Below are 17,340 nucleotides of genomic sequence, written 5' to 3'. Positions count from 1 at the left end.
ATTGTCAGGCAGCAGTTTTGATGTAATTAACATAGCCTCCACATGCATGAACTTGGAAATAGCTGCTCATGCCGTAGTCACTTCAGTTAAATTATATTCATTGTTGAGTTTAGTTTCTATTTAAAATGTCTTCACAAATGTTATATGGTGATTTGACAGTGAAATTATTTTTCTTTCTTAGTAGTACATAAAGAATGTTGTGGTTGCAGTTGATGGCACTGATAAAATTCAGGACATTACATGGACTTTGTTGAAGTATTTAAATTATATATGATATAACATCTGTGGACACAGGAAGCCAAAGCTGTGTGCTCTTAAAAGGGCACAATCCTTGGGAAGGAGGACTACTCACTTGCGACGCTGACTTACCTATCCCTCCATTATTATCTTTTAGTTTTAGAGGATTTTTTTTTTATTATGCATGATTTTAAGTATATAACAAAATAGAGGAAACCGTGTTAACAACTCTTGTGTGTCCATCACCCCTCCTTTCAACTGTTATCAAAACATGGCTTATCTTGTTTTATCTATATCCCTACTCCCCTCTTGTCATATTATTTTGAAGCCGATCCAAGACATCATATCATTTCACCCATAAATATTTCAGTTTGCATCTTGATGGGAACTCTTTGTAAGCATAAATGCAATAAAATTATCACATAAGAAAATAATAACTATTTAACATTATTAAATATTCTCTATTCAGGTTTCCCATTCTTTTTTTTTTTGGTTTGTTGTTTATGTTTGTATATGTATGTGGAGTGAGAAGGGAAAGCATACTTAATAGATGGTTCTGTGTCGTTCCAAGAGGAGACACACAATGTGTGCTGTCTTTTTTTCTCCATTATTTTCAAGAGTAGGACTTTCTTAGATTCATTGAATTGAAGCTGGAAGTCCTTTTAGATCACCTAATGATGTTCTCATTTTACAGATGAGGGGACAGATACCAAGGGATGGAGAAAATAGGTATTGAATGTAGCTTTCTTGTTTAGGAGTCAGAGGGCTTAGAGTTCTTAGAATCATTGGACCCTGAAGCTGTATGAAACCTTAAAATTCATATAGACAGCCCCCCATCTTTCTACCAGATGCCCTTGTAAACCAGAGGTCTCAAACTAGCAGCCTGTTGACCAGATGCAGACTACACTTAAGTTTTATTTGACCTGTACTGTGCACAAAAGGATTTGATTCCAGCATTTAAAAACTCCAAATAGTTTGCATCAAAGTATAGATTTCAGGAAATGAGACGATTTGGCCACACTGTACCCACATGCCCACATGGCAGTAGTCAGTTAGAGTTAAGTAATGGTTTCTCTTTTTTTGGAATAGGCATGAGCTTCTAATTTGCCACAGTCCCTGACACTCATAAGTGTATTAACAAATCTTATGTTAGAGTTACATTTGAGATAACCTAGGAATTCCCCTTTCTTAAGTCTCTTGATGGTGTGTCTCTAGAGGTGTGGTAGGAAAATGGTGGTCTTTGAGAATATCTGCTTGTGGAAATGGGGCAGCCACTTCTTACCAGGCCCATTTCCCTCATATACATTACCTGCCATGCCCCTCTAGGCATTTTAATTTATGCCCTCTTATCTAAACCATCCAATTAGAATTATTTCTCCTGCACCAGAGACTTTTTTGCAGCCTCTCCCTTGAAACACTAGAGAATTTAAGATTCCTTCGCTGTCAGATCATACCACAACCTCCTACATTATTCTCTTGTTTTTGGTTTCATTCATTCAAATTCTTAACCCATAATTTTTGGTGTGACTTATTTCTCTTAATAGTTTTCAAATTGTATAATAAAAGAGGAGATGCCTAATGCAAAGAAATCTCCCCAAAGAATTGGTGACCTTCCAAACTGTGTAAGACAGCCACGAAGGAAGAATAGTCTAAATGGGATGTCAGGAACCTCCCTCAGAGAAACAGAAAGAAGGTGACTTCAGCTTAAAAGTTTCTCTCGGGAGTTTTGTTTTCTCCAGATGACCCAGAAGAGCAGGCGGTGGGATGAAGTGGGTCGGCTATAAGGCTTGGAGACCAAAAAATATGGGTTCAAATCCCTGTCCTGTCATGTATTTACGAACTGTGTGACTTTGCTAAGTGCTTTACCCTTGAGGAATGTAGGCTTCAAAGTAAAAATACTCTGTCTTTGGGAGTTGTGATGATTTAGTGAGCTGCTGGGACACTGAACAAACTTTAGTTCCCTTCAAAGCTCACAAAAGGAGATAAGGAAGTGCCCTTGTCTTGTCACTAGTAGTTTAGTCATTTTGGTCACTTGGTGGCAGCATTGAGATACTTTTTTATTTTAACAACTAAAAAAATTCTGTCACCAAAGAATAAAGGTTAATTGTAGAGATATTTAAACTGTTTAAAAGAACCCATCACCCACCCAGCAATATGAAAGGCTGTGAGTGGTTGCTGTTCATTACCATCTGAATGGTGCTCTGCCTTTGTCTGGGGCTTAACAGACTTCATTAAGATTTGTGTAAGAATTCTGTCCCCCTCAATTACCCATTTAGTGTCAAAAACCTGCCTGTTTATAAGTCAGTTTCTCCTGGGCCTTGGCCCTGGAAGGTTTGGAAAATTAGCGGACAGTTGAGCTGCCTAATCTTTTCACACACACCACCCTTCCCCCACCCCCCACCAGCAACACAGGCAAACTGACCAAAGGGCTGTGTGCCTTTCACTTGGCCGCCTGCAGTACTGTTTGAAAGAACACTAGAGGAGCTCAGCTCTGTCCAAAATAATTCATTAGCACCTGATGTGTGCCAGATGCACACACACTTGGAAGTTGTTTACCACCTAGTAGGAGAGGCAGATAAGTAAACAGAAAACTGCAACATGCTCTCCTTGCCAGTAGTGTCAATTAAGAAGAGCATAGTGGGCGATGGTTGCCCTGAAGGAAATGTCACTGAATGTGAATCTCAGAGGATCAATAGACATTTTTTAGATACAGCAGTGGGAGACATTGTAGGCAGAGGGAATGGCATGAGCAAATGTATGGAGATCTGAAAAAAACTTGGTGTAGGCAAAAAACCCTAATCTAAGCACTTGAGTGTGACACCATTGTTGAGAGGTTAGCAATGCCTAGAATAGAGGTCCCTGGAGAGGCAATAATAACAATAGATACATTCCAGGGGGCAAGGCGCCATGCTGAAGCAATGGTCCTCAGAAAATGGACGTTTCGAGAGGTTAGGATGAGTTAACACCATCTGTTGCTCAGCTGGTGAGCAACAGTGTTGGGATTCAAACCCAGTTCAGCTTTAGAGCCTAAGCTGTGCATAGGGACTAGAAATAAGGGTGAAGTTATTCAAGTTCCAGAGGTATCAGTTACGACTTTGAAGATAATTGGCCTTGCCATATGAGTGATAAGGAGCCACTAAATGGAATTTAAGCAAGGAGAATGACTAGGGATCATAAAATCTGAAATCATAGGCCCTACTCTATAGCTAACTGATTGGGATTTCAGGCAAATCTCTTTTCTTCTTTGGGCTTATGTTTTTTTTGTTTTTTTTTGTTTTTTATCTGTTAAAAAAGGAAGATGATCCAGGGCTGAACTTAAAGATCCCTTTCAGTTTTTTCAGGTTTTTCCTTCTCCGAGGTGGGGAAGGGGCTAGATTCCTGACTGAAGAGGTTGGTAGGCACTCTGTTTTTGTACATGCTTTACAATTACATGAGCTCTTTATCTTACCTGAATGTCTTCTTGCTTCCCTCCTGTCTCTCCAAATACTGTGGCCCCCTTTCACCCCCAACTGTCTTAACTACTTCAGTGCTGCTAGATAAATTAGCTATGTCTTCCTTTGTCTCCTAATTATATACTATCTGATATTCTTTGCTAGTTGTGTCCTTTCTAATCTTATCTTCCCATATACACTCTGGTCCATTCCTTTCCTTCTACTTTTTAACTTTTGCCCACTATAGCGCCAAACACAGTCTTGGTTACACAGTGGTATTGGAGCAAGTCTTGTTAATCAGTTTCTTTTTGTTTTGGTAGTGTGTGTGAGCACAGCAAAGAGAATCTTATGACCCCCTCGAACATGGGGGTGATCTTTGGGCCGACCCTGATGAGAGCTCAGGAGGACACCGTGGCTGCCATGATGAATATCAAATTCCAGAACATCGTGGTGGAAATTCTAATCGAGCACTTTGGCAAGGTATGCATTTTCTATTTTTCCACCACTCCTGCAAACATGTGACATTTTCCCCAAACTGCCTTTTAATGTTGTGTTTTCTTCCTTGGCTCAAGTTGACAATGAGAGAAAAATCCCATTATGACACAGTGACATTTAACGGCAATCCTGACCTTCAGAAATTCATTCATTCAGCAAATATTGCTTGAGCATATAACAATTTTATTATCAGGCACCATGCTAAATGCTGTGGGTATTGTAGAAGAAAAATTCACTGTGCCTTTAAGGAGTAAACAATGTAGTATGAAGATAGAGAGGTAAACAGAAGGAAATGTTAAGTGTAAAAGTAGTATATACACAATCAAACAGTAGGGGAGAACATATTAATATTTATCTTCTCAACCATTGCTAGGTTCCTGGCTGAAACCTGTATAACAAAAGATAGATTAACAAGAGAAAAGCATATAAATTTATTTAATAAGTTTTATATGACATAGGAGGCTTCAGAAATGAAGACATGAAGAAACAGATAAATTTGTGTATTTTATATACTAAGTTTGATGAAGAAATAGATTGTTGTGAAGACATATGATTAGAGGACAAAAAGGTGCAATCTAATGGTAATAAACCTGGGAGTCTTAGCAAGGTCTGTCCAGATTCTTCTTGACGTTTCTGTGTCATCCAGGATAAGGATGCTTTTTTCGTCCAGGTATAATAAGTTTACCTCTTGAATGAAAGGTTATGACCTTTAGAGGAGAGTTTGGGAATTTTGGGGGGCCCTGATTCAGGGGAGTAGGGTGGAAGAAGGTCATAGAGACCTTCTTGGTTCTCCACAAATGCCAGAATGCTATAATTTGGTATAGTGAGTCCTGAACCACATAAAAACCATAAGTAAATCAATACCTATACTTATTGGAACCCCATCTCATTCCAAAAGCAGTTAAGGTGGTATATTTTACATGGTATATAAAATAGGAGACAACATATATTATAATCAGGTGAAATGGTAAAGGCAAAACAAGGGTACAGTCAGCAAATGAAGCCAGGAATGAAGCTCAGACAGGAATTATTTATTGCTAAGTCCTGTACACTTGCTACAGATTCCCTACATTTGATTATAAGCTTCCTTACAGCTAGTACCATCCTATGGAAGCATAATTCAATAAGGAAGGACAGGAAGGCAGTGACAGCAGGCCTTGGCGATTGGAAGTGGAAGATGTAAGAGAGAAGATTTCTGAATCCTGATTTTCTGACTTAGCTGACTGGTGTGTTAGGGCTGTCCCTTATACATATAAGAAATATAGAATGGGAATGTTTGGGGGAGATGGGAAAAGACCTCAGTTTGGGGATTCTAAACTTTTGCCTCAGGGATTCTGCACTTAACTATTTCCTCAGCCTAGAATGCTTTCCCCCTAGATAGCCAGATTGGCTAGACTGGATTAAGCAAAAGAAGAAATAGCAAAAGATGGGTTCAAAGAGGTAATGGAGAGGGAAAACAGAGTAGTAGATCCTGTAGTAGAGTCTGAGAATCCATTGGAAGGATTTCATCTTTCCTCTGAGAAAGATACGAGGGTTTGGAGCATGGGAATGACATGATTTGACTTAGGTTTAAGAGGACTATTCTGGCTGTTCTGTGGAGAATGGCTTTGTGGTGTAAGAGTAGAAGTGAGAAGACTACTTTAAAAAGCTACTTCAATAATACAGTTTTCAGAAATGGTTGTACTTTGGATGAGGGTAGTAACAGTGCAGACAGTGAAAAGTCATCGGATTTTGATTATACGTTAAAGGCAGAGCCCTTAGTATTTGCTGATAAATCATATCTAGAGTAGGAGAAAAAGAGAAATCATGGGTAAACAAGGGTTGCTATCTGAGCTATTAGAAAGATAAAGTTGCCATTTACTGAGATGGGTGAGGCTTGGGAAAGAGCAGATTTGAATTAAAAGAGCAAGATTCAGTTTAGGACATGTTAAGTTACCTATGCCCATGACACATCTGAGGTCAGAGAAGAGAACTGGATTAGAGAAATAGAATTGATCTTCAGTAGCATAGAGGCAATGGTTAAAACTATGTGAGTGAATACTGTTGTCTATGGAATAGTTGTTGCAAAAGAGTGTTAGACCAAGGATTAAAATCTAGGGAGTTGCCAGTGTTTGAAGGACCAATAGAGAATACCGCAAAACAGATTGAGAAAGAATGATCAGTAATGAGATAACTAACTGGTAGATTAGGGAGTCTTGTTTTCCTTGGTTGAAGAGAGTTTTAGGAAGGCAGGAGTGGACAGTAGTTCCAATCCTCACTTCAGTGGTTTTTTATTTATCATTGCAGACAAGAAAAAATGTACATATATCCACATGTATCAATACATTTAATATATTTTAACACATGTGTACCTTTGTTAGATTCTTACATGTAGAACATAATAAAGTATAAAAATGGAAGTTTGATATTTATAAAAGCAGCATCTCAGATCACTGGAGGACAGAAATGGACTTTTTGTTAAAGGGTAATAGGACAATAAGGTAGGTATTTGGATGAAGATAAAATTAGATCCATATCTCACACCATGTATAGCAGCAATATACTCCACATGGTTCAGAGATCTAAATGTAAAACTTGAAACTATACAATTACTAGAAGAAAACATGGGTAAATCCCTCTTTAATTTTGGTGTAAGGAGTACTTTCTAACCATCACTCAACATCCAGAGTCAGTAAAATAAATAAAAACTGATTTGATTACATAAAATAATAAATATTTACATCGAGAAAACATCATTAAAAACTCAAACCATTGGATGTGGTGGCTCGTGCCTGTAATCCTAGCTATTTGGGAAGCTGAGGCAGGAGGATTGCTTGAGCCCCGGAGTTTGAGGCCAGCCTAGGCAAAATAGTGAGCAGTGTCTCTTAAAAAATAGAATAAAATAAGATAATAAAATAAGCAAGCCTGGTACAGCTCAGGGTGCTGCTTTAGAGAGCACAAATGGCAAGCCTTGCTGTTGTCCACGTGGTGCTGACTGGAGATCCCCAGAATGCAAGGGCTATGAGGCAGCCTCGTCACAGACAGTCTGGTGACCCAGTCGGAGACTGGTTACAGTGACAAAGCCACCCCAGAGAGCCCCCACTAGAACAGTAACTTCTGGAGCTATTGGAGTACATGCACTACAGAGTCCCTACTGTGGTAATGCCTAGTGGATCTGTGGGAGTGCTACCGACAGACCCCAGAACTGTAGAGTTACCAGTGTGCAACACCAGCCTGAGAGAGCTTCAGGCATGAGACATCATCCCCAGGATAAGCCCAGCAAAGCCGTGTAGGTGGGCTGTCCGAGGCCTCAGGCCTAATCCCCACCTCAGTGTGTGCCCAGAATGTGGGACGTGGAGTCAAAGGAGATTATTCTCCAGCTTTTTGACTTAATGTTGTTTTCCCTTTTGGGTTTTGGACTTAATTGGGCCTTGTTACCCCTCTTCTTTCCTATTTATCCCTTTGGAATAGGAGTGTGTATTCTATGCCTGTCCTTCCAGTGTAGTTTGGAAGTAGATAAGTTTTTGATTTCACAGGCTCACACCTAAAGGGAATTTGCCTCAGCATGAATCGTGTCTTGAGTCTCACTCATGTATGATTTAGATGAGACTTTAGACTTTTGAATTATTTATAGAAAGAGTTAAGACATTGGGTTCTTGGTATGGAATGAATGCATTTACATGTGAGAAGGACGTGAATTTTGAGGACCAAGGGCAGAATGTTTAGTTTGAATGTGTCACATGAAGTTCATGTGTTGGACACTTAACCCCCAAAACAACAGTGTTGAGAAGTGGGAACTTTAAGAGGTGATGAGGTCATGAGGGCTCTGCCCTAATGAATGGATTAATGCTGTTATATCGAGAATGGGTTTGTTACCTTGAGAGCAGGTTTGGTATAAAAGCATGTTCAGTCAGCTCTTTCCCTCTCTTGGCCTTTCTTTGCCCTTTCACCATGAGATGAGGTAGCACATCGTCTCTTGCCAGATGCAGGTACTTTGATATTGAACTTCCCAAACTCCAGAACTGTGAGAAATAAATTTTATTCTTTATAAATTACCCAATCTATGGTATTCTGTTATATAGCAACAGAACGTAGACTAAGACAGACATCAACACGAAGATGACACAGGTGTTAATTATCTGACAAGAATTTTAAAGCAACCATTATAAAAAGGCTTTAATAAGCAATTAGGAATATATTTGAAACAACTGAAAATAATAGAAACTCTCAGTAAAGTAATAGAAGAATGTAGAAAAATCAAATGGAAGTTATAGAAGTGAAAAATACAGTAAGTGAAATTTAAAAATATGAAATGTATAGCCTGAGTCATAGAATGGAGAGCCTAGAAGGGGGGAAGTGAACTTTAAGATAGATCAGAAATTATGTAATCCAAACAGCAGAAATCTAAGAGAATTTGTTGCCAGCAGACCTCTGAAAGAATGGATAAATGAAGTTCTATAAACAGAAAGGACACAATAATAAAAGGCATCTTAGAATATCAGAAAAGAGGAAATAACTTCATAAAGCAAAATTATGGGTAAATCCAATACATTTGCCTTCATGATTAAAGCAAAGTTATATTATGATATGATGTACTTTTCTATGTAGGTAGTGGCAATATTTTAAGACAGGTATATTGTGTAAGTGGGGAGAGTAAAGAACATCAAAGGCGTTAAGGTTTGTACATTTCACTTGAAAAGGTAAATGTCCATGCTAATAGCCTGTGATAAATCATGTATGTACAATGTAATGTCTAAAGCAGTCATTGAAAATCTATATGAAGAGATCCACTGAAAAATACTATGTATATATCAAAATGGAATTCTATAAAATGTTCAAGAAAACATAGTAATCCTAAGTGTTTGCATCAAACAACAAAACTTCAAAATATGTGAAGTAAAAATTTGTGGAACGGAAAAGAGAAATAGAAAAATCTCCAATTATACTGGTAGACTTTGACAAGTAAAAGCAACTGGACAGAAAATCAGCAAGGATTCAGAAGAATTCAAGATCACCATCAACAAACAGGATCTAATAGACATTTATCAAACACTCCATCCAACCACAGCACAATGTCTTATTTTCTGGTGTTCATAGAACACATAACAAGATAGACCATACCCTGTGTGATAAAACAAACTGAAAAATATTTAAAATGATTAAAATCATTCAGGGTGTTTTCTCTGATCACAATGGTATCAAACTGGAAATCATTAATTGATGGCAACATGAAAATCTCCAAATGCTTGAATATTAACCCTTGTGAATAATCCGTGGGTAAAGAAAGAAGTCTCAGAAGAAATTAAAAATTACATTGAACTGAATGATAATGAAAATACAGTATGCCAAAATTTATTGGACACAGCTAAATCGTTACCAATAGGGAATATTATAAGATTGAATGCTTCCTTTATAAAAGAAGAAAAGTCTGAAGTCAGTAATCTAAAGTCTGAAGACTTTAGTAATCTAAAGTCTGAAGTCATTTTAAGAGCTTAGAAAAAGAAGAGCAAAATGAATCAAAAGCAAGCAGAAAGAAGAAACTAATAAATAAATGTAAATAATAAAAGTAAGATCAGAACTCTCTGAAAGTGAAAAAAGAAAAATGATAGAGAAAAAGAACTGGTTCCAAAGAACCAAACCCCCAAATCAATAAAATTCACAAAGTTCTAGCATGACTGACAAATAAGAGAAGGAACAAATTATACCAGTATGTGGAATGAAACAGAAGATTTCATTAATAACACTTTGGCCATTAGAAAGGATAATAAGGGAATAATATGAACAAGTCCGTGCATATAAATTTGACAACTTAGATGAAATGGACCAATTTTTTAAAAAGCACAAACTGCCAAAATTCACCCAATATGAAATAGGTCATTTGAATAGCCAAATAACTAATAAGGATATTGAATTCATAATTAAATGACATGTAAAAAAGAAATCTGCAGGCCTACATGATTTTATTAGAAAATGTTTCCAACTAATTAAAGAAAAATTCACATCAATTCTACACAATCTCTCCCAGAAAACAATATAGGAGGAAATACTTCCTGACTCATTTTATGAAACCAGCATTTCTCTGATACCCAAAACTCAAAAAAAAAAACAGTACAGGAAAACAGAAATATAGATCAGTATACTTCATGCACATGGATGCAAAAGTCATTAACAAAATATTAGCAGATAGAATTGAGCAGTATAAAGAAATTATATGCTGTAACTAAGGATTATTCCAGGGATTCAAGGTTGTTTCAATATTTGACAATCAATGTAATCTACCATATTAACAGACTAATGAAGAAAAATCACATATCAATTTATGCAGGAAAAACCATTTGAAAAAAAATAGCATCTATTCATGTATTCATGTTAACAACAATAAAAAAATACTTCCAGGAAACTAGGAATGGGAAAAATATCCTCAATGTGGTAAAAAGAAATCTACAAAATATCCCATGGCTAACATTCTATGTACTCATGAAATTATTGAATGCTTTATCCTTAAGATTAGGAATAAGGCAAGGATGTTCACTCTCACCATTGCTATTTACCATCGTAATGGAATCCCCACCCAGTGCAGTTAAGCAAGAAAAGAAAGTCAAACACGTTTAAATTGAAAATGAAGAAACAGACCTTCTCCTTTTTGCAGATGACAGAATTATCTACATGGAAAATCCTAAGGAGTCTATAGATAAAAAACAAGGGTATTGGGGAGGTGGGAGGGGGGAGGGGGGCGGGTATATACATACATAATGAGTGAGATGTGCACCATCTGGGGGATGGTCATGATGGAGACTCAGACTTTTGGGGGGAGGGGGGGAAATGGGCATTTATTGAAACCTTAAAATCTGTACCCCCATAATATGCCAAAATAAAAAAAAATTAAAAAATAAAAAAAACAAAAAACAAAAAACAACAATTACTAGAACGAATAAGTAATTTCATTAAGGTTGCAGGATTCAAGATCATGCAAAAATTACTTGTATTTCTATATACTTGCAGTGAATGTGCAGAAACTAAAATTAATACCTTTTTTATTCAGCATATTATGGGGGTACAAGTGTTTAGGTCACATATATTGTCTTTGCCCCTTCTGAGTCAAAGCTTAAAGCATGTCCATCCCCCAGACCGTGTGTACCACCCATTAGGTGTGAATATACATATCCCCTCCTCCCACCTGCCCAACACCTGATGAATGTTATTACTATATGTGCACATAAGTGTTGATCAGTTAATACCAATTTGCTGCCAAGTACATGTGGTGCTTGTCTTTCCATTCTTGGGATGCTTCAATTATTAGAATGGGCTCCAGCTCTATCCAGGATAATACAAGAGGTACTAGATCACCATTGTTTTTTGTGCCTCAGTAGAATTCCATGGTACACATATATACCACATTTTATTAGTCCACTCATATATTGATGGGCACTTGGGTTGTTTCCACATCTTTTCAATTGTGAATTGTGCTGTTATAAACATCCTAGTACAGATGTCTTTTTTATAGCATGAATTTTGTTCTTTTGGGCAGATGCCCAGTAATGGGATTGCTGGATCAAATGGTAGATCTACTTGTATCTCTTTGAGGCATCTCCATATTGCTTTCCACAGAGATTGAACTAGTTTGCAGTCTCATCAGCAGTGTAGGAGTGTTCCTATCTCTCCGAATCCATGCCAATGTTTATTGTTTTGGGACTTTCTGATAAAGGTCATTCTCACTGGAGTTAAGTGATATTTCATTGTAGTTTTGATTTGTATTTCCCTGATGATTAGAGATGTTGAGCATTTTTCCATATGTTTGTTGGCCATTATTATATCTTCTTTTGAAAAGCTTCTGTTCATGTCCTTTGCCCACTTTTTGATAGGGTTGTTTGATTTTTTTCTTGCTTGTTTTCCTGAGTTCTAGATAGATTCTAGTTATCAACCCTTTATCAAATGTGTAACATGTGAATATTTTCTCCCATTCTGTAGGTTGTCTGTTTGCTCTTGTGATAGTTTCCTTGGCTTTGCAGAAGCTTTTTAATTTGATCAGGTCCCATTAATTAGTTTTTATTCTTAATAATTTTTATGATGAAATTCCAACTTTAATTTTACTGGAAAATCCATTCTTTGGCAAATGATCTTACCCTAATCTAGTTCATAAAGGTGTGATTTTGCTATGCCAAAAGCATATTCTGTGGCATTATTTGAAGAGCAATGAAAGTATTGGTTATCTGTTATTCTCAGGATCTGACAGGAGACCATATCTTCAACAGTGGTCAGCTGTTGAGTGAGGTTGTCACACCCTTGCAATCTGTAAATACGTGTTAAATGATTGATGTTCTGACCTTTGTGTGATACCAGAAATGTACTCTGACCATGTTTCCCAAACAAACATGGTAAGCAAGGATTTTTTCCTGATTTATGAATTTATTTCATATGAAACATCTTACATGGAGATATGAAATGAAGACACAGGTTTTTATACATTTATCAAATTACCGTTTTTGAAACAGCAAAATGATGTGTTGGTGAGATTGTTCCAGAAATCCTGGACCTTATGTAGGTGTAACCTCATAGGATGGTTGTGGGGATTAAAAGACATAATATATGTGGGAGTTGGTGCTGCTGTGCAAGTATCAGGGATTATATGTTCCTGCCAAGTTGTTCAGTTAATGGGGTATGATTTTTCATTTGACATATTATAATTTCAGTAATGTGTTTTTTCCATTTACACTTGATCTTTAATAGAAAAGGGCTTAAACACATTGGTTTTAAGTTTCTCTATCATTCTCTTCCTTCAGCCTCTCTTTTAAGAGTATCTCTCTCTAAATAAATTTTAAAGGCATGAGAAGAATTGATACTTAAAGGAGTCTATTCTGAAGTCTTAAAGAATTTTTTTTCAATTTCAATCATCTTCCCTAAATTACCTTTATAAATTGGAAAGCAGTTAATTGATAAGGGAAGAAGATCTACAATGATTCCCTAGAACAACATTGTTAATTATTCATAAGTTCTCTCTCTTCCCATCTCACTGAGCAGAATGCTTCAGGGTACCTGAACCTGATGTTACTAGCTTGAGGCCAACAGGAGGAGGTTAGCTTCTGTTTTCTGAACTTTTTTTGTGGGGGTGGGGGTGCTGCTGGGATTTACAGGGGAAGAGAGAGGTCAGGTCTCAAGGCAGTGCTCAGTAATTTAGTTTTGAGGACAGACTCATTTTACTTAAGTGACAAAATATGTGAAAGATCCATTTGAATGTTAGAACTGGAAAGGGGCCTTAAAGACCTTCAGGCCAGGCTCTTCATTTTATATAATGCCTCTTTTAGCACACCACAGTAGTGGTAACAGACTCGGATTTCTCCAGCTCATTCCCACTTCTGTACTCCTTGAAACCTCACCTCATTCCCATAGTTCTGCTCAACTAGTTTATAAAAGAACTCTGACCCCAGCCCCAAATTCTTAGCTGTTGTCTCATTTGTGATTTGCTAGCTCATTTCCTCAGCTACACCACCTGGCATCAGCCATTTCTCTCCTTTAGTGCTGCCCAGCTCACTGTATTGGAACTAGAAGCCAGCAGGTGTACCTCCTTAGACTTAATGAACATAAGGTGAAGCTCTGAGCCCAGTGTGGGACTTTTAGCTCATTTAGTCCTCATTTAGTCCTCATTCTAACTCTGTGAATGCTGGTTATTATTTCCATTTCTTGGATTAGGAAGTGGAGGCACTGGTATGTGGCAAGTGGCAATGCTGAGACTTAAGTCTGAGCCTGGCAGTTTATGGCTGTACCTTAGGAAATGGGGCCCTATTGTACGTGAGGTTCTGAAGATAGTACTGAGTTGTGCTTTGCTTTGCATCACTGATGTTGATTAGCTGTTCTAGTCTCTCTTGAGTTCCCTCCTCATTGCCAATCTTTCCCTTTTACTGGGTAGGTAGCTGCTTTTTAATCATACAAGATCTTGCCTTACTGTGTTAAGTATAGTTTTATGGAAAAATAATTATTTTTGAGATAATTAGAAAATCTATTATCAGTGTATGTCATAATGGATTTTTGCCTTGTCTCAAAAGTTGTATGGTTGGAAGCCATGGTCAAGGGAACTGGAAAATTGAGTGGTGCAGTCTTCTTCGCACATATAGATGGTTGAGGGTAGTTCTTCCTGTGAACTGCCCAGAGAAAACTATGTTGTTCTTGATGTGGAGTTTGTGATAACTCCATTGCTGTTTATGTTCCCAAACAGCCAGTTGAGACTTCGTCAAGGAAAAACAACATGTTGTAGCGATGTAATGAATTCAAGGAGGCAAACAAGAGCCCCTTGTAAGAAATGACTCTGATTTATGTATTTTTCAAACACCTAGTCTAGCAATGTAGAGGAAACAGACCTAGTCTGTCTCTTTTGTCTCTCTAATATGTGGCGTCTGTGAATTTCAATCTGCCATGAGAGGGCAGCAAGAGTACAGATGAATGTGTCTCTCCACCTCTTCTTTCTGGAAGAATAGGTAGATTGAGTGATCGAGAGATAGATATTTTAAAATCTAAATGTAAACATATAGTTTTACTGTACATATTTATATTTTACATATTTATATATTCATATTTTAATATCTATATGCATCTACATATTCATATATATTCATGTCTACTTATATTCATGTCTTTCATATTTATATATGTGGAGTTGTGTGTAAGGAGAGTAAGAGAGAGAGAATCTAATTAAACCAGGTCTCTACTTCATTGCCTTTAATTTCTGAAATGATAAGGTTAAGCTAAAAGTTATTAAAAATAACATTTTATTAGCCTCTACATTTGAGAACATTTTCATTAGTTTGTACATGTGAATCTAATATGTAATTAGCTGAGAGTTTGGCAAACATTTTCAAATGAATCTTCAGGAAAAATATCTTTAAGTATGGATATTAAAATCAAAATGTAACCTGAAGGAAAATATCTTTGAGCAGAGAATTATTAAGATTGAGAAAATTCAGATGTATTCATTAGTCACAGGGAATCTTTGTTTCAGTTTCAAGTTTTCAACCCTGGCTAAATGGAGATCTTCACATATTCTCCACAAGCCCAGTTCTCTTTAGCTTTGAAGCAAGGTTAAGAACTTTTGGAAGTGAATAACCATGTCCAAGCCCTGTGAGATAGGCTGATAAGTATAGGATGGGACTGTGAGCTGTGGATTACCTGCAATGTCCAGAGAGCTGAAATGTTCCCTACAAGTCACCCTTTTGATTCTAGTCTTCCTAAGAATTACCTTGAGGATTCAGCAAAAGGTACAAATATGTTCTCTTTCCCTTTTCTTTGCTAGAGGTGGCACTGTGATAATAATTACCACAGTAAAAACAATAGTTAGCATTTTTGAGGGGTTGTTATGTGTCAGGTCCTGTGCTAAACATTTGACATTCAACATCTCATTGAATCCTTGCAACAACTTGATGAGGTATTCCCTCATTTTACTTCCAGGTAGCCTGAGGCCTAGAGAGGTTAAGCTTGTTATTGACTCAAATATTCATTTTCATTTTCTTTTTGGAGGCTTATAGTTTGTGGGTGAGAGAGAAAGAGAGGGAGAATACAGAATCAGGGAGTTTTGAAAATTTAAAAAGATCTCCAAGATCATATAGTCCATTCCCCTCAATAGCTAGTGATTTCTCCTCTCCTCTCCTCTCCTCTCCTCTCCTCTCCTCTCCTCTCCTCTCCTCTCCTCTCCTCTCCTCTCCTCTCCTCTCCTCTCCTCTCCTCTCCTCTCCTCTCCTCTCCTCTCCTCTCCTCTCCTCTCCTCTCCTCTCCTCTCCTCTCCTCTCCTCTCCTCTCCTCTCCTCTCCTCTCCTCTCCTCTCCTCTCCTCTCCTCTCCTCTCCTCTCCTCTCCTCTCCTCTCCTCTCCTCTCCTCTCCTCTCCTCTCCTCTCCTCTCCTCTCCTCTCCTCTCCTCTCCCCTCCCCTCCCCTCCCCTCCCCTCCCCTCCCCTCCCCTCCCCTCCCCTCCCCTCCCCTCCCCTCCCCTCCCCTCCCCTCCCCTCCCCTTCTCTCTCTTCTCTCTCTTCTCCTTTTTATTTATTCAGGAAATTATGGGGGTACAAACATTTTGGTTACATGTAATATGTTTCCACTGCCCAAGCCAGGACCATAAGCGTGTCCCTCCCCCATATAGTGTGTTCTGCTCAGTGATTTTCTAATTTTGCCTTTGCTGTTCTCCTTTGAGTGATTTTAGGTCTCAGGTTGGAACATCAGACTCTTCATAATACTGTAAGACTGGAGCTAGTGTGTGAGAGAGAGCCAGATGGGTGTACTTTGGCAGCTAGAATTGAGGAAACTCAGTCTGCTGATAGTGACAATAGGCATTTCAGAGACCAGGAATCAGTGGAGAAACGAGACTGGGTGGACTTTTTCATTGTTCTGAGATTTTGGGACTCATTGGTACTTTCTTGGATCAAAACTTCTTACATAGAAACCTGAAAATATCCAGACTACCTCTGTAGGCTTTCCAGATATTCCCAGAGATGAGAATATAATAGAAAGAATGGGAAAAAAATAGCTTTGGAACCAGACAGCACTGGGTTTGAATCCTAACTTCATCCTTTGGATGGAGGTCTCTAGGTGGGTGATCCTGAACAAGCCAGTTTACCTCTCTGAGCCTTATTGCCCTCATTTTTAAAATGGGACTAATAATTCCCATTGGAATTGAAATGGGACTAATAACTCACTGAGTTGTTGGGAGGATTCAGTGAGATAAATGTTTCAAGTACTCTGTAAATATTATAGTATACTGCCCATTTTAGTACTTCCCATTCTGTATACCACAACCCCTTTACTGTAGTATATCAACAGGAGATGAATTTTATCTTAGTGATGGTATTCTACCATAATTCTTTTACCTTGATATCTATTAAGTCCTCTAGTCAAAATAGACTTTTCTTAGAAGTCCTTAGACCACTGCTTGTTTACAGTTGTTAAATGATAGAGAAACTCTTTATGTACCCAGCCTAAAGCATCCTAAGTTGTACTAAAAGGAAAATTCCACTTGAAATCTGCCATCTCATTCTTAGTAGAAAGCACATAATCCATGGCAAGTAAACAAAGGTATCCTTAACAGGATCTCACTTCATCCCCCACCCCACCCCCACCCCGTATTCTCTTCCCAAGGAATCTGGCCATGGGAATGGACAATCAGAATATATGGATTGGTGATTGGCCCTGAAGAACAGCCCCATATACTTTGAGTTTCTCAT

The 17,340-nt window shown here is 37.9% G+C and overlaps 1 protein-coding gene across 3 annotated transcripts in view; it reads left to right on the top strand.

Annotated features, from left to right (window-relative positions):
• The window catches only part of OPHN1 (oligophrenin 1), a 287,434-nt gene that overhangs the window by 230,778 nt on the left and 39,316 nt on the right, over positions 1–17,340 (top strand). For all 3 annotated transcript variants that reach the window (XM_075999259.1, XM_075999258.1, XM_012736270.3), the window contains one exon: positions 3,989–4,148. In XM_075999259.1, coding sequence (XP_075855374.1) covers positions 3,989–4,148 — 160 coding nt within the window. The remainder of the gene's footprint in view (positions 1–3,988; positions 4,149–17,340) is intronic.

Source organism: Microcebus murinus, chromosome X, assembly GCF_040939455.1.
Source record: "Microcebus murinus isolate Inina chromosome X, M.murinus_Inina_mat1.0, whole genome shotgun sequence".
NCBI lineage: Eukaryota > Metazoa > Chordata > Mammalia > Primates > Cheirogaleidae > Microcebus > Microcebus murinus.
This window is presented reverse-complemented; position numbering and strand designations above follow the sequence as displayed.